Below are 20,676 nucleotides of genomic sequence, written 5' to 3'. Positions count from 1 at the left end.
AAACGAAACTATTTTCGTTACTTTTCCCAGAAAACGAAACGTAAACAAAAGTCCGCTTACGACACGGAAACCGCTACTGAAGGTCGTCTGGAAACACTAATGGAAGTGGAAACGAAAGCTCGAATTTCGTAGGTACCACGAAGAGGAACGGGCGCACTATTATTTTCGTAACAAACCCTGCTCTTGTGCATTCCAGCAAAACAAACCTTTTGTATCTCCACAAGACAAATTCTGTTCCGGGGCGTCAACGGTGACACCACTGACAGCGTAATATTGAGTTAGGTACAGCGGCATTGCGTAGAAACATCTTTTCGATGGTTCAGAATAAACTCTACAGCTGCAGTCATGGACCTTCGATTCCAAAATTGATGAAGATTATGCAAAAAAAAAAAGTCTGTCAAATGCTGGGTCCCGCTCGAGGGGACCTTGCTATGCAGGTGCAGCTAACTTGAGTTCACGTCACTATAGATTTTTTTCCTGGAAAAACCTGTTAGCAACCTCGGCGAAACGACAATGAAGGTCTCGGCAGAGTTGGACAAACAAAATATGCGCAACGTTTCCCATGCTTATTAGAATGCCGTGGAGGCAAGCGAAAAACATTTTCAACTGTTGGAAGACAAATAGACACGAGCGGCCGTACTGCCATGCTTAGCTTAAACTGTACTATGGATCCTTGCAAGTGACGCTTGAGTTGGCGTCTCTCTTTTTTACATTGGCGTTTTTTACATTGTCGGTTCACCTGAGAGATATCACCCGTCGCCTCGCACCCACCAAGATCATATTTACGTGTGCAGACATACGCGCGCCTTGCAGGAGTAAGTCGGTAAAACGTGTTCGGGATAAAGTGTGCAATCTAAAATCTGCTTAGGTGCACCATTGATTTCTTGGGTGAACTTTTCGTGAACAACATTTGCGTCATAGCATTTGGGTTGTACGTCGCGACAGGGTCATTTGCATCAGCGTTTGTCAACAACAATGACTGCGTCATAGCTGTATACATAGCTGCTCGCTTGAGGGCTTTTTTTTGTCTTCGGATGTATGTCGTATGTCGTCGGATGTATTTAAGGGTATTACAAGAGGTCTTGGGGGGCGAGAGACCTGTAAGAGGGTGTTCTCAAGCACTGTCGAAGTCCCTGCTCGGTATGTCCCTCACATTGTTCCAGAAGGTCATTTGGTAAGGCCGGTAAAATTATCCTTTGGACGTCCGTTTTGTAAATTATCTTACGTGGCAAGTGGTTACCGATTTTGTTTTCGGAGTCACCGAGGGCCGTGAGACAACCCAGCCAAGGTAATCGAACGTTCTGCAGAGTACTCTGTTTGCTGTGTTTTGGTGAATGCTTTACCACGCGCTATTCGTTTGTGCTGAACAAATGAGTATCGAACCGTTGCTGTCCTGCCTGCGTGTGTGCTGTACGGCATCACGTGATTATCCAGGTAGCTACGCATTCCTTATCACCGCCGCATCGGTTCGACGACCATGTCGGCAAACAAGAAGCCCCGGCGCACAGGAAGCAGGCTATAGCTCTCGCTATGAAAACAATTCTGCCCTTTTGTAAACGACAAATGGATTTGTTTTCTATGAGGTCGCTATGTGAAACCGGCGCAGTCCCCAACAAAACCCCACTTCGGGAATACGATGTGGAGAAACTCCGCCTATACTAAGTGACGACGAGAAACTGTTCTGGAAATAGAATATGATTGTTCCGCTCTCGCAAGCCGCATCGATATCAAAGGGAGTGGACGGGGGGGGGGGGGGGGGGGTCGCTACACCTAACACTAACATGGATGGGAAGGCCTCAAAGCCGAACTCTACAATTTGTTTGGTGTGTTTGTTGCAAGTTTAGTAACGCCATCTCGTTCCGTCCTTTCAGAACCTTCTTTTCCGGTAACAAACTGCTACCGTATTTACATTTACACTATATTCTAGGCACATTCTGCCATTGTTATTGATGCCGAGCTGAACTATTGTCCTACCTGTTTGAGTAGCACCGTTGTAGTCTATTACATTATATCCAATATCTTTTAAACCCCGCAGGTACGCATCACTGAGTTTGCTATGAAAGGGCACGTAGTTGTCCGGAACCTCTCCAGCTTTGCTATGGTACTCTGGAAAAGCAAAAGAGGCGTGGCAGTTCAGGAATGAACACCGTTGATTGTGCACTGCGGATTGAGGAGTGGTACACTGTTAGAGCAAGCAACTTACCTTCATTGTAGAATTGTTCAATTTCGAAGCGTTCAATTGATTTGAAGTAAGGGAGCACATCTTCGTATGCCCAACCTTCGGCTCCGTTGGCTGCCCAGTCGTCGTAATCGTGCCGGTTGGCCCGAACAAACTGCATGGCGTTGATGACGCTTCCGCCGCCGAGAACACGACCACGGATAGTTGGGCAGGTCTGAAACATTTCATGTAACCGTTCTATGTAGGTTTACGTTAAATACCGAGGTAAATATATCAAAAGTTTGAATCATGATGTCGCGATGCTTCCCTAAAATAGGTATATCCCTTGCAGAGCAAAAGATCGGAGAAATATCGTGGGCGGACGGCAGCGGATAAGATCTATGTTCCATATAAAATGCGCTCAGGAGCCGTTCAGGCCTTTTCTTTTCAGACACTTCAGCAGTTTCTGCCTTCATTGTTCTTTTGGTTGCTAGAAATGAAGGCGGCCCTAGTTAATCCAGGGATTAGATTTACACGGAAAGTGAGTCGGCCTATTTGTGTGGCGAGATGCTGCACGTGCCGCAAGGTGCGCCTGCGGATAATTTGGACCACCTGGGGATCTTTTGACGTGCGCCAGAAGTGTCCAATACACGGCGCTGAAAGCAATCCTTACCTTCCCCAAATTGCCACCGTCCTCGGCCATGATCAAACCCGCAATCTGGAGCTCAGCAACCCAACATGATCACGATTGAGCTACTTGGATGCTGCTGCTGATTCCCAGCTGCCTGGCTAATGCTGGTAATCAGCGTGTGCGTGCTCCTTTTAATTCGTGAATGACTCCCTGAGGTTTTCATCTTACATGCTAATTCAGACCTAAATGACTGTCCTTCTCAACGCCTCTCCAAAAGTGTCAGATGCTTCGCAGTTTTCCTTTGAGCGAGCTTAGAATTATTCACTGTGCAATGCTTTTCAGCTAAGAATGTTTCATAACTGGGTTGATGGAATTGTTCATGTGCATATTTGCCATAGAGAAGGTTGGCTGCTGCCAGCAGCATATCCCTCGTTTTTTGCGTCATTTCTGTATTGCATTTATCAGTGTGCCTCAGCGGCACAAGTTCAACTTGATCAGCTAGTGCCGGATATCGAAGAACACAAGAAGAAATGAAGAAAGCCCCCCCCCCCCTTTCCCTTTCGTTTATGTAACGGTCCGCATAAGCTGAGAGGAACCGTTGGTTTTCTAGGAAGATTTAGCAGACCGGAATGGCATTGCGATAGCGGCTTAGAAAAGATGGTAAGCCACGAACCGAACTCCTTTGAAGTGGATGACGTAACGTTGCTGACCTTTGATTTGACACCTGATCTAAAAAAAAAAAGAAGAGTACGATTTACTCTGGCGTCTTATTTCGTTATTGGTTTATTTCCACCAATTCAGCTGGTGGAAGTCGAAACTAAAAGCTAGAGAGCTTGAAGACCGCCTCGACTCCCATACAGACAGCAGCGAACTGACGGTCTGTTTGGGGTTTGTGCTTAAAGATGCTAGCTCAGGATCGACAACCATTCCGCATTTCTTTAATCTTAACATTTGGGTATTTCACCTGGAATGGTTCGTTTTCGCATCAATTTCGCGCTTTAGTCCACACTGCACGCGAACACTGTTGCGAATATCACAACGTATAACAACGTAGTGAAGAATGTTGTTGACCAAGCTGGTCGAATTGTGTTTGTCGACTGTTCGTGTGAGCCAAGGAGCCTTGTCAACCAGTTCATGTTATTTATGGGGCGCTGCACCTGCACCCCTCGTTGGAACGTCCCCGAATGGGTCAGTGTAACCTGATACTCAAAGCTACGTCTTCCGAGAGGCGCATCTGGTCACTGTTTCTGGTGCCTCTGTCTCTCCCTTCTTTTTAGAAATAAAATAGTCGTCTCTTTTCAAAGCTACGAAACGGTCGTGTGTTTTCTGGTCTCCGCGTAGTTCGGGCGCCCCCGACGTTTGAGTTCGACGGACTTACATTTTTATCAGAAGTGGGATAAGGACTGATTGGACAGATGAGCTGTTGAACAGGTTAATTTTGACTCATCTGGACTTCAGCCCGTAGGCATCGAAGGTAGACAATGCCGAGATCGCAACGAAGACGCCCTCAGGGATCGAAAACTAACGGCACCGAAGATAACATTACGACCAGCGACAGCTCATCAACGATTATCGAAGCTCACGATGGCAACGACGTTCCAGCGAAAACGATGACTGAGCTGGAAAAACGTATCAAGTATATGCAAGAACGTGACGAAGTTCGTGACAAGATGCTCTACGACTTAATCTCAGGAGATCCCTAGAAGAAGGTCAAGCCCCTTCTGCACCCATCATGCCAGATATCTCCAAGGAGGTCCATGTGGGTCCGTGGTACACACGAAGTTAAAGGGACCTGCAGCAACGTGGTATCGCAATAAGAATAATACGTGGGAACATTTTGAGTACTGTTTTCGGAATATGTTTGTGCCTGTCACTAATCCTCTAACTACCGTAATTTCACGCGTATTAGCCGCGGCTTATGCGCGATTTTTTTTCTCATGGGCGCTGTGCGGCTTATCCACCGGTGCGGCTTATCTGATGACTTTTTTTTGTCAGGTATTTTCCCCATACACTGATTTTAACGAAAGAGTCGACAGTGTCTCTGGAATAGCACTGCCCTGCTGATGCACGAACGGTGCCTAACAGGGATGGGTCCACATTCGAGTAGATTGCCCCATGCAGCTTTAACGAAAGTGGTGACAGTGATTCATGCCTTCTGGAAGACCACTGACCCATCAATACATGAAAAGCGCCCAACAAGGGCACAATCCGATCTTGGTAGAACTCTAGAACTGACCTCCTTTGTTGTACACTATGCCGATCCCGGAGTATGGACCACAGGGTTTATGGCATTGCTCTAAGGTCTCCTTTGTCGCACATAGGAGTCGTCTCGTATTGCCCGCGGCTTATCTGCGAGTGCGGCTTATCTGCCGGAAAATTTTCAAAACATTCCTAAAAACGCGTCCTGCGGCTTATCTGCAGTGCGGCTTATACGCGTGAAAATACGGTAAGTACGAAGAAATGCGCAACAGAGTTGAAGTTAAGGGCGAATTGGTGCTTGATTATTTTATGGATAAGATGCATCTCTGTAAACGTTGTGAGCTAAAGAAAGACGAAACGAAAGAAATGATCCTTCTAGGTATTGCCGAGAGGCCAGCATTTCAAATGCTTATGCCTAGACACCAGAACTCATTACAACAGCTACTGCATGATCTCAGGCGTCACGATCGATTGGAAAAAGAGAGATATGGCATGTTTGACACAGGAACTCAAAAATCAACGCCCGAAAACAAGAAAAATGTCAGCATCAATGCACCTGAAAATTCAGTCCAGACCCGTAAAGGAGGAATGTGGGCCAGCAAAGGACTCGCAGGGCAACCGAAAGGGTTTCAATTGCAACGAATACGCCAATCACATCGCTAAACATTGTCCCAAAGAGAAGAGGGTAAAGTTTTGCACTTTATGTAACAAGTACGGTCACGGAAATCGAGAGTGCAAGTCACGAAGTGAAAAGGCTACGAAACAATCCCTCTGCATTGGTGACAATGGACCCAGCAAATACGTAAAACAAGCCATCATCAACGACGAAATATTGGTGACTTCATTTATTGATCAAGGTAGTGCCGTAAGCATGATTCCAGTTTCCGCAGCAGCCAAATGTGGACTAAAAATTCTCCATGTCTCCGAGAAGGATGCGCTATATGGACTCGCGCAAAAGAAAACCATGCCAATTGGCAGGACCGCCATTAAGATATGCATCGACGACGTCACAGCTGAAGTCCCAGCCTATGTTGTGAGCGATAATGTCCTTCATTACGATGTACTCGTGAGACGAACGCTGATCGACCTTGACAGCGTTGTCATGATTAAAGCGAAGAATTCCATCAAACTAATCGACAGTAGAAAGGACGGCCCGTTTAAGGATTTCACACTGGACGATAGGGACATTAAATATACTCTGAGGAACGAAAGCTCTATTACAACATCGCTAAACTCCGTGCAGTTGATCAACTTAAAGGCCGAATGCAGCCATAATTCAGGGACTGTTAAGCTTAACATCAATGAGCATGATATCGGACGTCTGCTTGGGCTACGAGATGGAACGACGCAAATACCGATCATACACAGAAGCCCTGATGAAATAACAAAAAAGCATAACTTTTCATTCGGTAAAGCGGTGAAAGTGGATCCAGTTTCCACGCCCGCTTGCGTGTTCAACGACGTTGACGAAGGCACGACACAGGAGCAGAGCATAGAACAAGTCGACGATGTTTCTCCAGTCCTCACAGTCGAGGGTACCGTAAGTGAGCGACGTACCATGAAATACGAAGCACAATGTTGGCCGACGGTAACACGAGAACAGAAGAGCCAAGTGATTACCTCTTGCCGAGATTGTTTTGTATTTGACATCCACGAAGTCGGAAAACAAAGATGGCTGGAGTGAAAATCGAAGAAATTGATGGTTTGATGCCAGTGTACAGCAAACCATATCGAGCAACGCACGACGAAACAGAGCATATGAGTGCTATTGTGCTATTGCCGATGCCTCCAAGACAAGTATACCTAGATCTCGACGAGGGTTTAAGCAAAAACATACAAACGATCGGCCAAGAAGCAAGAAGACAGACAAAGCAACAACAAGAAAGGCAATCTCGACAGCACAATTTGCAAAGATCGAAAGCTCCAAGATACGAAATTGGCGATATCGTCGCATTGCGAGGACTACCAGTAAGCGGCGCAAAACCAACCAAGATCCAACCAAAGTATCGTTGTCCCTTGGTCGTCGAAGCAATGTTACCTAACGACACATACCGCGTCACTTGTACGAGCGGACAAAGAGGCCGCCGTTGTAGCACTACGGCGCATGCGGACCAACTCAAGCAATGGGGTTGAAAAGCGCTCAGGAAATGACGATGATGATGACGACATAGACTCGGAATCCGAGTAAACGTATAACATATTGCATTTTACCACGTATGTTCAATTCATATTGAAGTGTTTTATTTCCGACGTTATGTTTTGAAATGCTATGTTAATCAATGAAAGCATGGCATGTTCAATGTTTGATGTAGTACCTATACCATGTGTTTAAGAGCATAGCCTGTTATATGCCTTATGTGTCTTCAATTACCGATGTATAAGTGTACGTTTTTGCTATGATGGAAATTTCCAGGACGAAATGTTATAAGGATGGGCGAATGTGGCAAATACACAACGTGTAACCACGAAATGAAGAATGCCCTACTGGAAAATCCAATATGATTTCTCCATCAAAACAGGTGTTACTGATATGAAACATATCAGCTCCAAGTATAAATATATCTGTTTCAGGTATTAGCAATATGAAACATATAGGCTCCTGATATTACTGATATTGCAACATATCGGCTCCTGATATTACTGATATTGCAACATATCGGCTCCTGATATTACTGATATTGCAACATATCGGCTCCTGATGTTACTGATATGACAGCATATTGTGTCCTGATATCACTGATATTGCAGCATATCAGCTCCTGATATTACTGATATTGCAGCATATCTCCTGATATTACCGATATTCCAACATAATGCTTCCTGATATGTCTGACACTGTGACATATCAGCCCTTGATATTACCTATATTGCAATACATAAGCTCATAATATGCATGACATTGCAACATATCGGCTGTTGATAATACCGATAATACTGGTGCGGGTGCATAGCAACGTGGTGAATCGATTGATGAAATGAAATGGTGATGAAAGCAAAAATTGTGCCATATAATCAGTACCCCTCAGACTGTGAATGAAAAAGACAGTTGTCACAAAGTGCATGTATGCGGAGATAGGATGTAATCTGGACTCTTCGTGCCTGCGCATATGACTTGAAGCTGTCAGGAAAATAATTGTGCTGAAAGCGACACCAGTACTTGATAATTAATATTCCTCAGGCTGCGAATAAAAAATGATTGTCAAAAAGAGAACGTTTGTGGCGATATATTTTTGTCCTCTTGTGCATCCATGATTTGTCGCTCAGACCCCAATATTACTTACATACAGGGTATGGATTTTCATGCAAATGCGTATTTTCCCCTTGGTATTGCATCACATGATTTAAGACAGCTTGTGCTATTCGTTTGAGATGAATCGGAAGTGTTTCATGTTTCATCTAACTGCATATTTTACTACATGTATTGTGCATAAAATGCATGAATAATACTTATTTAGCCACTTCAATTGAGGAGTTGCATTGCGTCGTCATCGACACATCATCCTTATCGCAGGGAATTGCAGCAGTACATGGAAGCCGGCATATTCATTATTGAAAGCAGTTTTACTCAAGTTCACACAGTCCGAATTACACTCAATGAGAAAAATATCACTTGGGAATATATGAGGTACGATTCAATAATGCGCACTTGTAGTAATGACATAGAACCTAAGCATATATGATAATGAAAACTGTCATAATAACATAGGATATAAACTTGTTGGAAGCAGTAAGTACTACAATGCGCACAGGTAAAATCAGTATCACAAATATCAATATACTCTAAAACGCAACAAAAGCGACAGTCGTACGCTCCCAAAAAAAGTGGGTGATGGTAACGTGAGAGGCACGAATGAGTTCATGTTTGAAATATTATGAAAAAGGTAACTCTGCAACAGCCTTAACAAGAACCTTAAAGGGAGAATCTGGGACAATCCAAAACTCTTATAATGAGAAATACAGTTGGTTTGGCAATATGGGACTCATTAGTTAGCAAAAGAGCTAGGAAGCTCAAAACGAAACCGAAACTTCTGCAGGTACCCTCTACTACCTCCTGTACCATGCGTGACGTCACCAATACTCTTGTGTGGGCCACTGGCTGTTTTTCGAGCACGTGCTTTGTAACTTCGGGTTGCATGGATGACCAGTCGTCTGCTTCCTCGATTTCGTTCTAAAATATTCGCCAGTGGTAAAAGCAAAAGCTACAGAAAGCTGTACACGAGGAATACCGTTGAGGTGAAGCACAGCGTTGCTTGACTGCTTTTCCGTGGAGAAGCGCCTAATCACTCGAAGGAAAAGATTCATTTTCTAATCATCTGCGCCACATGGGGATGAGAAATTGTATTGACTGAAATACCATAGGGTACGGATTGATGTCTCACTGTTACCTCAACACGTTTTTGCTGCGGAGTCTCCCTTTAAAGGTCGGCAAAAGCTGTATTATATTATTAACCAGGAGATGAAGAGAGAATTCGACACTTGTGACAGAATATCTTGCAAAAAAGAGATAAGCGAGAAGCTTTACGACGGCAGCCCTGGGGATGTCGTCCCAGATACTGCTTCATTAGGAAAACACCTGAGGTACGGTTGAAGTTACTTAATATAACGAAGAAGCCTCAGTTGTTCAAGCCGCAGAACATCAGTTCTCTCACGTTACTTAATATAAGTTGTGCCGAGTGGCTTTGAATGTTATCAGTCACGTTCAATAACATTTGGCAGATCACAAACAAAAGTCTTCTCTTCAAATGCAAAATTAATTAGCACACAGGGTTTCTGAACACGCAGCATGTCAACGACCAACACAGATGGCACTGGATCTATAAAGCACTCTCTGATGTGGTCTGGAAAGGCACTATGTACGGTTATTATTTCCTTGCAGAGCAGTACACATTTCCGGCCAGAGCTGGTATTTACAGCAATTATCCGGGAAACTACGTAATATTCCCCCTCCACAGTTCTTATAGCTGAAGAATTGCTTTTTACAGCACGTGCATAAGCTGTACTATGATACACTTGGTCATTGTACACAACCCTTTTGAACTCACTTGCTACATCTGGGCAGCTGCCACACACCTTTGCAATTTCAGCCTTCTCTGCAGCTGTAAGGCACGTGGCCTTTTCCTTATCCAGCATGCAGACGTTTCCGACGTAAGTAGCACTTTGCAGCCTCTTTTCTCCCAGCATTCTCATACACAAAGCCTTTGTACGACTGGTGAGCATGTTTGCCGCAAGGTGCATATAGAGCTTTTGCGATAGAGCAACCCTTTCCACTATTTGCAGCGGAATGCCCTTTGATGCCGTGACGAGCTTCACTAGTGTCCCATTACCACTTTCAAATACAAAAGCTGAATGTGCCCAAAGGGGTCCCATCAGTCGAGCTGCTTTGGGCAGATGGAGCAGCTGATGGACGTTGAACCGCATACAGCCCTCTCCATAAAGGGCAGCTGCTCTTGACACAAACTGTTCAAGGAGATGCTCTTGAAAAACAAAAGAAAATTATAGAACTAATCAATAACTGAGCAAGCATATATAATGTAATATATACAGGGCGTTTCACGAAAATCCCCTGGCTGAATAATTCGTGAACAGGTGGCACTATCGAAGAAATTTCTTTTTGGTAAAGATCCTTGGGACGTCGACCATGAATTCCGTAGTGAGCGGCTCATTTGCATACGCTCACTAATTAGATAAAGATATTAACTTTTAACTTTCGCTTTGCACGCTTATGGAACTGCCGTCTTACGCATCGGGACCTTTGGAGAAAAATATTCCAAGGAAAAAAAAAACGCATTGTCACATAGTGATTTTTTCGAGTAATTAATCTGTTTTGGTTTACATATTTCTTGCACGGAGCAGTGCACCAATGCGCACTTTGGATCAGCTATCCGACTGTCAATTTCGTGTTCATCCGCCTGTTGACACACGGGGGTGACAGAAAATTAGGAACAGCCACAAGAGATGTTTTGATGTTCCTTCTCAAAGCGCCTAGGACACAGCACAGCCAGTTCTGTCGTTCCGTAGGTGAGATAGCGTGCTGTTATCATGAATGATTACGAATGCGCCGCAAGCGCTGGGAACTAGTCGGTACACTCTTAAAAATTAACTACACCACATAGTACGCTGCTAGTCAACCATTATCCCGAATGACAACATTCTCGTCTAATTTGTTGAACAGGGGAGGCGGAGCCTTTCTTTTTGTCCTTATGTACAGCATCATTGGTACTAAAAAAGATAGGCACACGCCTCCCGTACTTGTCAAACTCAAGGCACGTGCGTTGCCATCGGGGATGATGGTTGGCCCTGATCGTGCTATGTTGTGAAGTTCATTTTAAGAGTATAGAAAAGGAGAGGGAACATCAAAGCTTCTCCTGTGGTCTTGCGGCTGTTCCTTATCTTCCGTCAACCCAGTGTGTCAACCAGGCAGATGAACATGAAATTGACATCTGGATAGCTTGTCCAAAGAGCACATTGGTGCACTGCTGTGCGCAAGAAATGTGTAAAGCTAAACCAATTAATTACCTGAAAAAATCACTAAGTGTTGATGCAGTTTTTTTCTTGCAATATTTTTCACTGAAGTTCCTGATGCGTAAAACAGAGGTTCCGTAAGCGTGCGAAGTAAAAGTTAAGACCTTTATCTAATTAGTGAGCGTATGCAAATGAGCCGCTCATTACTCAATTCATGGTCGATGTCCAAAGGATCTTTACCAAAAGGAAATTTCTTTGATAGCGCCACCTGTCCACTAATTATTCAGCCGGGGGATTGTCGTGAAACACCCTGTATAGCATATATAAGAATATTATTAGCTCCTTACCCGCTTTATGTATCATCTGATGTGTGATCTTCTCAGCGAGGAGGATGTGCAGTGCATGTGAAAGTTTTGCAAAGTGCCTCCAGTACCTTTCTGGGAGTATGCCATGGGTGCAAGGCAGACTGTAGAAGAGCACCCAGAGACGCCACTCACTTGCCTTCCAAAAGGCACGCTCAGTGATAGTCCTGGGCAGACGTGTGAAGCAATGAGGTGGTTTTATGCTGAGAAGCCGCCTTTCTACAGTGCTCAGGACAGCAGGGTTCCCTGGAAAATGACATCCCAAAGGGCAAGGGGACACCCTATGAAAATGTGTCCTGCTGCTCAAACAGTGTATCGTACTCAAACGCAAGTGCCTCCAAGACCCATACACTTTTTGCACACGAATAATGAATAAAGGTAAGAAAGTATAAATCAAGCCTGAACAATACAAACAGCAAGTCCTCGCTGTTTACTACAGAAAAAACTTTGCACTAACGTGCAAATATCTTCAATAAACAAGCAACAATAGCATAAGTAACAATTATCGGCTTTAGTTGTGATTCAAAGCAAACTAAGCTAATTATCTTCAGGCAAATTGTAACAGTGTGACCAGCATCACTACCTGCTATATATACCAAAGTAGGTATTAACAAAGCTATTAATAGTCTTTTCAACCTGAATACACTTTGTTGTGGCGACTACACAGGATATGAAACAAACCCAGGACGTCTGTCAGGATACCAGCCGTTTTAGCTGGTACCTGGGACGTGGATTTTTTCTTCCTTCCAAAGTCTCTTTCCGTCCATGCACTTTGAATGCCAATCCTCAATTCCCTTCTCATTACCTGCATAGTGCCTGGTGTCTTGAAACCCTGTGGCCTAAGACTACAGACATGAAATATATACTTACCGATATAAAACTGCTCTTCTGAGTGGCATGAAGCAAACCAAAGCTCAGCGAACTGCCTGGCAACACCTTGCAGGACGCAGTGCATATAATCTACAGTGTAGCCCCACACCGAGTCAAAGGCATGTAAGTTGAGGAGTGCTGAAGGCCCCTTTACACCATTGACAGTGGTCTTGAACTGGAGGGCGAGGCCCATATCTCTTGCCACACCGTCTGCTGTTCTTTCAGCACCTCGATCATCACACAAGTACCGCATGCTCCCTGGAGGAAGAACAAATATGGTTTTTGCTACGAATTTGCCATGGAATTTGCTTTGAATTATCACTAGGGAAGAGGCAACGTAAAACACCCTTAATAGGTGGGCCTGTCAGAAACAGTGTATCAGAGTCAAATTAAGTGACATTTCAGTACCCACCTTGGGTGTACTTTCCCTTTGTCAGGCACCATGGGCATCCAAAGTAGCCATTAAAGAGGACAAAATTTTGCACAGCTGCCCTTGCAGGTGCATCGACGCAGCAGCAGAGAGCATACACTCGTGATGTGTAGGTTTCCGTGTTGCAAGTCCACGTGACAGGCTCCATGTTGTTCAGCTCATCCACAAACTCATTCAGAAAGAGGGTCATATTCGGGTGTGTTTTCCCGAACCAGAGGCCGGCTAGGATTGGGTTCTTGAAACGAGATTTTGGTGGCAGCTCATTTATGGTGAACTGTATTGGCCAAATTGATGTCTTTGAAGATTTGTAAAGTGGACTGCCGTCAGTGTTGAACGTTATTGTGAGATCTGTCGATTTCAAGGTGCCATTGTCTCGAAGCTTGCGGTGCGCTGCTGCACTTGTAATGTCAGTGATATCATTTCCCAACTGCAATTCAGATGATAGCTTCAGTAGATTAGTCACTAGCTCTGTTTTTGACAGTTCGATATGGTGCTTTATCTGCTTGGCTATTTTGGCAATTACAAAAAAGCACCCAGACGCCCTTAGCTGCTTCTGGTTGTATGTCTTTCTGCATGTGTCACACCGGAACTGACTGTTGAGAAGTGCTTCACATGATTCACAATAGTAGTGATATGTTACAAGTGATGCATTCTTCTTGCACCAGAGTTTTCTGAACAGGTATAGTGTTGGTGGTACCACGGTTGTGCCAAACAAAGTGTTGATAATGGTGAGCAAGTCCTGCAAAGCAACCCATGAAAGGCCATGTCCAACCACAAATGCCATAATCATTATTATTGCAGCAGCTACAGTAGTTTGAGTCCCTGGCAGTGTACCGCTCGGAAGCTGGTCTTCCGGGTCTTCATCCATACTTTCACTTGTATTAGAAGAATGTACATGTCTTTGGTGAGCATTGCTAGGACTACCTGCATCTTCTTCTTCACTCTCGCTTAACAGCAACAAAATATCTTCCATTTCCGAATTGCAAGCGTCCTCTTCATTGTCTGGTGTTACAGTGGGCATGGCGTCGCTCTCATCATCAGTGACGTGAACAGTATCATGTTCGAAGCAGGAAGAAGGGCTACCAATTTCGGGATGATGCTCTTGCGCTGTTACGCTCGTGGGCACTTCACTGTTATGTTCGCCAACCACCTCTGTCGAGTCGCCACTTGTCCGAAAACACGGAGAGTTTACGCTATCCTCTGGGTACTCTTCGTTGGTAGAGCCTGCACAAAGCAGTTGGTAGGTGTCGGAACTCGCTTCGAGATGCTGTACACCAGCCACATCTTGCAGGGATTCACGTCCACGAGGAACACATTCAGTCGTTGAAGTTGAGTGAGTTGATAAAATGTGCTGCTCACCACCTTCAGAGTCGACTCTTCCCATGCGGTTTCGTCGATAATAGCGAGTTTGTCTAGGAACCTTAAATTCCACATCTCTGTGCAAATATTGTTTGAGTCTCCGCTGTCTCGGAGGCATATTCCCAGAGGTGGAATACAGTTCCGCTATTGTACTAGCTGTCCACGATAAATCGCCAAACAGTAGTAAAAGCAGCCGGTTAACAATATTATCGAACACAGACAACAACAGGAATTAAACAAAGCATGATAGCGCCATCCTAGCATAACAGTGTGCGTTGACTGGGCTTGGCCAGTTGACGACTATAAATCCCAACCGAGTCGTTTCGTTTTCCATCTGCGAATCATTGTGAAATATTAAATGCAAAAAAAAAAATAATAATAATCCTCGCGTAGCGTTAAAAAATACAAGAGCAAATAGAAAGGTATTACACCTATGTTGTGGTAAAAGGTCGCTATAGCTTTCGAAGAAAGATAAATTTGTGAAGTAGCTGCCTCATGTAACAGCCCGCTAACGTCAGTGACGCTTTTACCACGTCTGGCAACGTTACATGACAGCCGTGGGGTGATAGCCGGACAGTGAACAACGGTTTAACACGTGGGTTTGCCGGTTTGCTTTCCGCAGTTTTGTCTTTGTGGTTTTCGTGCTGCAGTGTTTCTGTTTTTGTCTGGCGCGACATGTATGCGTGTGTACGGTATGAAGACGAGGTAGACGCCATCTTGCCGATCCATTTGATCAAGAATTTCAACCCGCGAACTACTGATGACTTCGACCAAGGCACCACCAGGAAAGCTTTTTGGCAGTCAAAGACCGGCGACGGGAAAGGCTACTACAATACAAAGGTCAAATTGCTTGGAAGTAAGTGTCATCTTCTGTGCAAATTCCAGTCGCGGCGTTTTAATTCAGAGGCTTTCATGCTGGGGAAGGACGCCGTTTGCAATGCTTCACATGAAAGTAGCTGCGTTGTATGACGAAATCACATCACAGTACTGAAGACGCTTAACTGTGTACATGAATGTAGCTTAGTGAGGCTGGTCACATAGTACGCAAAATCCCTTCTTTAAGCTCGGGTTCACATACCCCTCGTGTAAACGAAGTGCGTCTGCTGTCGTAGAGTTGCAAGCAATTGCGCTTGGGTCGACCTCACTCGACGCTTGTTATTCACGAACACGTAGGCCAAGCGATCGTGGAGCCTTCGTGAAATTGTAATGGCGCGATTCCTGAAGCTCTTATTTTCCCGTTTCAGACTCTCTGGGTGAACTTATTCAAGATATGTCAAACAAGCGGATGCGAATTCCTGACATTATAGATCCTCCAGAATGCGCACAAACCAGTGGGATGACATCAAAGGTACGGACAATTTTATCTTGCTTTCCTATTTTCAGTTATGAGAAGCCTGAGTTGTGCCTTGCATTTCGACAGTATTACATTCTATGCGAAACCTTAAAATCTCTTTTGTCATGTAGCCTACTTTATGTAAGTCGCACCTACGTATCTCGTTGGTCTTCTGTGATAATATATAGTTAGACATTTTTTGTTGCTCAATACCCTAATTTAGGTTGCCAAAAATCCCAAAGTCCTGAAGGAAAAGCGAGAGGAAGCCCAAGGCAAACAGCTGAACCAAATCATGAGGAAAAGGAATTTTGCAAATGCTGCTGAGGGTGGGAGTGAGAGCATAGAAACTGTTCCACGCAAGGTATTTCTTCATGAAAAGAAGAAGCGCCTCGAGCTTGAACAGGAAAATCGCAGTCTGAGAGAGGAGCTCAGTGCTGAGCGTAAACTCTGCCGCCAGATACAGCAGGTTCTACTTCAGAAGCATGGTACAGTATACAGCATTTGACACAAAAGTGTTGACACTGAAGACGTAACAAAACACTGGAATGCATGCCACGACGCACAGTGCCGGCCCTTTTCTTGGTGGTGGCACATGCAATGCTAGCTGCTGTGTATTCTCTTTGCCTCTCATTTGCTTGCATCATTATTTTGCTTGCCCTTTGCTTGGCTTTAGCTATTGCAGATGTGTTTGCACATGTGTGTCATTCTGTGTTGGCCTGGTATCAAGCTATCCCACCTAAAATTTTCACTGTTATGATGCAATATCTAACTGTGCTTGTATCACATGGCTTTGCTTTCTCTCTCTATTTTTATTTTTTAGCAACAGTGACAAACTCCTTGAATGTTGCGCTTGCTGCGGATTCACTGTCCACTAAAAGTGATTGCATGGTTAGTTGAATGCCACTGTGGTTTGTTTTACCATTTTCTAAAGCACTCCCACGTGTTATATGTAATTTTGCAGCATGTGGAGCACATCCGTGGGCGACCACCTCTGCTTCCTGTCCCGCAAACTGCGGAGCCACTGAATGATAGCAGTAGATCACCAGATGTAAATACATTTTTTTCTTTGCACGGGAGAAGGCTAGGTGAAAGCATGTTTCGTTGTTGAATATTTGTCAGTGATGATAAACAATGCTGTGCTTGCTAATTTTTTATTTTCATGTTCTTTTTGCATCTCCATGTAATGACACAGTTTCAGTGTGTTCCTTAACAGTACTATGTCATCTTCTAATATGCTGTAAACTAGCTGAATTTATTTACTACGTGTCTTTCAGGAACATGTGTTTGAGAGGTGCAGAAGCTTTGCATCAGATGCTCCTATCGTTCCTGAAGAAGGTGGCCCTTGTGAGGAGGTAATTCATTCCGAACATCATTGTAAATTGTTAGTAACATAGTCAGGTGTTCGATGTTGATTGCTTCAAACCATTGCCGAAACGCCGACAGAAAAAGAAAGAATCTCAGGAGCTGTCACACTTCCCCTATGGGGATCATGCACTTTGTCTTCCTTTTTCCTTAATCGCTAACACAACGCACCACTCACAGTTGCTTATACTGATTAGCATAATACATTTGCATTGAAAGTGTCGGCTCCTCACATTAAATGTGCTTAAATCTACAGGAAGAGATAATTCCAACAGCTGTTTGTGAGCCTGCAGCTGTTAGCAAGGCTTCACTCCATGTCCAGGATGAGCCTTGTACTGTACACCCAACAAGTGACGCCATTGTTGCTTGTGCGACTTCACCACAGATGGCGCTCGGTACCGCACCGCCCACCACACCAGTGCAGACAGTCGTCATTGATGAGGTGTGTAATGCTTTGTATGCGTATGCGCAGAACATTTTGAATCATGTCCTACTGGACTGCTAGTGACATGTCATGGGGGCAGTTACTTATGATGTTACTTTCTTTTTACAGCAGAGGAACCTCTCCACGCCGCAAACTCCCCACCGTAGTCGTGCAGCCAAGCCCGCATCGCGACCTTTCTTGGGACGGTCGTGTGCACAAAGCATGCCAACACGGCCAAGCCTGAACTTTGATGGCGATGAGGTTAGTAGCTCTTCCATCAGTCCATGACCAGCTGAGCAGTCTGCCTCGGGGTACTATGGCACCATTCCGTCAGCAGATATGACAAAAATTGCACATTTACTAGTGATGATAGCCCCTTGACAACAAGTCACATATTCATAAATGAAACCGTTCAACATAGAAAAATGCATAGTTGCGAAAGAGATGTCAGTAAAGTTAGGTGAAAGCAGAAAATTGCTGATGTTTGGTATGGCATACCTCAGCCCTTGCAATACTTGTTCCAATAATTCTGGAGTTACTAAAAGGCCAAAGTATCCTCTAAATCCAGCTGCAAAAGTATGTTGCACTATTTTAGTAGGGTGAACGCAGCAAATTTTTCTCTGTGCCCAGGTCTCCCCGTTGCGGCCTTCACTCCGACCACACCATCGAGTAGCATGTCATTGCGCGTTTCCCATTTCACAGGGCCTTCGGCCTCTCTGATGTTGCGTTGATTCCCGCTGATGACACTTAGTTGTGAACACGTCCGTGTCAGCATTCTTATTTACGAGCAACCCTTTTACATGATGATGTGAGACCAATTGATGGCGTCTATTATACCGCAGTGACTGAAAGTGGAGTACTGACTGACGCTATGTAGCTCAGTATAGGAACAACTTTTGAAACAGTTTTGTGAATGCTGCACAAGGTGTGAATTTTTTAATTAAATTTAAATTTGGGAAGCGCTGCGAGTGGCTGACTGCTGGAGGTGCCATCTTTATTACAGCAGCAAAAAGAAGTAACGCACTGCATAGGTATCATGCCTTTCTGCAGTGGGGATTATCGTGACATGTACTTGTGACATATATTAATAAAAAAGAATGAACGACACGTTCTCAAGACAAGGGCTCGCCTTGTGTGGTGTGGTGCAACCTTCTTCTTTATCGACCAAATCCGTTCTAAGTGACCAAATAATGAAGGGGCTCAGGGAATGCATATGCTACCTATACAATGTAGCCGGACAGTTTTTTTGTTACTTGTTTTTGCAGCTGTATTAAAGACTGCACCTCCAGCAATGAGCCACTTGTTAGTACTTTCGAGTACAGAATTTTTTTAAGCACACACCCTGTGCAGTATTAACAAAACTGCTGCAACAGTTGTTGTTATACTCGGCTACATATCGCGAGTCAGTATTCCGCTCTCAGTTGCTGCAGGCAGACGCCATCTGTTGGTCCCGCAACAGCATATAAAAGGGTTGCACGTAAATAAGAATGCCGACGTGGACATGTCTACAACTAAGTGTCATCGGTGGGTGATCGAAGGCCCTGTGAAATGGGAAACGCGCGTTGGGAACCTGATTTCGTCTTCACTCAAGGTCATTTATAACTTTTTTTTTTTCACTGAAATAAAAAAATGTCATCGGCGGACCTTGGTCGATTTAAAATGGAATTACCCAGTTGTATCACTGTCCATTGAGAATGAGCTGGATTCGCAGCTCACTATTGTTTGTTTACAGAGAGCAAGCTGGATATTTTTTGTTATTTTTTATGTACCTTATCTGTGGCTCCAGGTCCAACCTTGTGCTTTGTTCTCTGTGATAGGTTGCCCTTGAAGACAACATAACGGTGAACAAGGAAAGGCTCGAGTGGGCACTGGGAGCTGCCAAGGATTCACTCTTCTGTCGGGAGGTTGCGAGGCTCCTGTGGACTGGGGAGGAACTTTCGGAACGCAGTGTGACGGGGGAGGCATGTCGCCGATACGCGAAGAGTGGAGCAGTTGGCAAAAAACGTCTCACACCGAAGAAGATGGATGCGCTAGGAAGTAAGTTCCACAGAGGCAGCCTCTGTTCACTTTTTTTACACTATTCTGTACACCGGGTTCGAGGTAACTCCTAAGATCTGTGCTTTCTCACCTTGCTTTGTGTACAGGCTATCAGAATTGATAGATTACATCATTTATTTCAGATGCGTTCTGGGAGTATTTGAAGCGGACTGGGTCACATGAGAAGGAGGAGCGCTTCAAGCAAGTAACATTCCATATAAGAAACCTTCTGTCTGATATAAACAGGAAAAAATAAAAGCAAGTAAAAGAATGTTTTTGCTATGTCTGCTCATTTCGACAAGCACAGATAAGTGTCACACATGTGAATGTGTTTGACACGCTAGCTAGTGTGCTGTGGTTCCGTGGTTACAGGTGCGCCATATTCCACAAAACCAATATGGCTGGTATTCCGATATGGCATGTATGCTGATACAGCAGTTATACCGATATGGCAGATATGCATGTATCCCATACCGGGACCAAGAATACGATATGACGTTATATTGGAAAAAATTATATCGGAATTTCCAGTAGGGTGTTGTTGACGATGCCAGTAGAACTGTGTTTTTCGACTGTTCATGTGAGCCCCGGGGGCTTGTCAACCAGTTCGTGTGATTTATGGGGCGCTGCACCTGCACCCCTAGTTGGAACGTCCCCGAATGAATCAGTGTAACCTGATGCCCAAAGCAACGTCTTCCGAGAGGCGCTTCTGGTCACAGTATCTCGTGCCTCTGTCTCTCCCTCCTTTTTTGTAAATAAAGTTGTTCTCTCCTGTTCGCAACATCGTTTGCTGTATTTAACTTCAATTGATTTTTCGTATTTCGGTAGATTTTGGTGGCGACACCACATTAGTCATGCATTCATCTTTGTCTTCAGAGCTCACTCGCATTACTCCATGTTCGAGCACACTGTTCGAACGTTCTTTGCTGCTATCTATAATGGGCGAAATCAGTCTTTTCGCCCCTTTTCGAGGTTTAACTTTCTGACTGGTCAGTTTCTTCGAGTTCTGATGGAGTCAGAATAGTGAAAAGACTAAAGTATCGTCGGCT

At 44.5% G+C, this 20,676-nt stretch overlaps 2 protein-coding genes and 1 long non-coding RNA gene across 4 annotated transcripts in view; 1 reads left to right on the top strand and 2 right to left on the bottom strand.

The window, feature by feature from the left end:
• Positions 1-2,062: 2,062 nt before the first annotated feature.
• The window catches only part of LOC135372639 (uncharacterized), a 31,824-nt gene continuing 13,210 nt past the window's right edge, over positions 2,063-20,676 (bottom strand). The window contains exons 2-3 of the long non-coding RNA XR_010416044.1: positions 2,204-2,393; positions 2,063-2,106 (exon numbers count right to left, since the gene is read on the bottom strand). This is a non-coding gene — a long non-coding RNA (uncharacterized LOC135372639). The remainder of the gene's footprint in view (positions 2,107-2,203; positions 2,394-20,676) is intronic.
• On the bottom strand, positions 8,537-14,745 carry LOC135372635 (uncharacterized). The gene is made up of 4 exons (XM_064606145.1): positions 13,095-14,745; positions 12,683-12,940; positions 11,798-12,058; positions 8,537-10,462 (listed from the first exon to the last, which is right to left on the bottom strand). The coding sequence occupies exons 1-4, from the start codon at positions 14,587-14,589 to the stop codon at positions 9,678-9,680; spliced, it is 2,799 nt and encodes a 932-aa protein (XP_064462215.1). The 5' UTR covers positions 14,590-14,745; the 3' UTR covers positions 8,537-9,677.
• LOC135372636 (uncharacterized) lies at positions 14,966-19,888 on the top strand. Of its 2 annotated transcripts, none has more exons than XM_064606147.1 (10): positions 14,966-15,327; positions 15,716-15,819; positions 16,028-16,289; positions 16,625-16,692; positions 16,766-16,852; positions 17,079-17,156; positions 17,423-17,608; positions 17,723-17,851; positions 19,408-19,627; positions 19,771-19,888. In XM_064606147.1, exons 1-10 carry the CDS (start codon positions 15,147-15,149, stop codon positions 19,881-19,883), a joined length of 1,428 nt encoding a protein of 475 aa, XP_064462217.1. In that variant the 5' UTR covers positions 14,966-15,146; the 3' UTR covers positions 19,884-19,888. The 2 variants fall into 2 exon arrangements, with proteins under 2 accessions (XP_064462217.1, XP_064462216.1); XM_064606146.1 differs by having other exon boundaries at positions 14,969-15,327; positions 17,720-17,851.

This window comes from Ornithodoros turicata, unplaced genomic scaffold (assembly GCF_037126465.1).
Source record: "Ornithodoros turicata isolate Travis unplaced genomic scaffold, ASM3712646v1 Chromosome16, whole genome shotgun sequence".
Classification (NCBI taxonomy): Eukaryota; Metazoa; Arthropoda; class Arachnida; order Ixodida; family Argasidae; genus Ornithodoros; species Ornithodoros turicata.
Note: the sequence above shows the minus strand (reverse complement) of the source record. Positions and strands in the feature narration are given on the sequence as shown.

Excerpts from the sequence above, each read along its gene's own strand:
- LOC135372635 (XM_064606145.1), bottom strand. The coding sequence starts at position 14,589 with ATGCCTCCGAGACAGCGGAGACTCAAACAATATTTGCACAGAGATGTG. Across the intron at positions 12,941-13,094 it reads AAAGGGAAAGTACACCCAAG|GGAGCATGCGGTACTTGTGT; the intron begins GTGGGTACTGAA and ends TTCTTCCTCCAG. Across the intron at positions 12,059-12,682 it reads AGAAGAGCAGTTTTATATCG|GGAACCCTGCTGTCCTGAGC; the intron begins GTAAGTATATAT and ends GTCATTTTCCAG.
- LOC135372636 (XM_064606146.1), top strand. The coding sequence starts at position 15,147 with ATGTATGCGTGTGTACGGTATGAAGACGAGGTAGACGCCATCTTGCCG. Across the intron at positions 16,853-17,078 it reads ATAGCAGTAGATCACCAGAT|GAACATGTGTTTGAGAGGTG; the intron begins GTAAATACATTT and ends CGTGTCTTTCAG. Across the intron at positions 17,157-17,422 it reads AAGGTGGCCCTTGTGAGGAG|GAAGAGATAATTCCAACAGC; the intron begins GTAATTCATTCC and ends TTAAATCTACAG.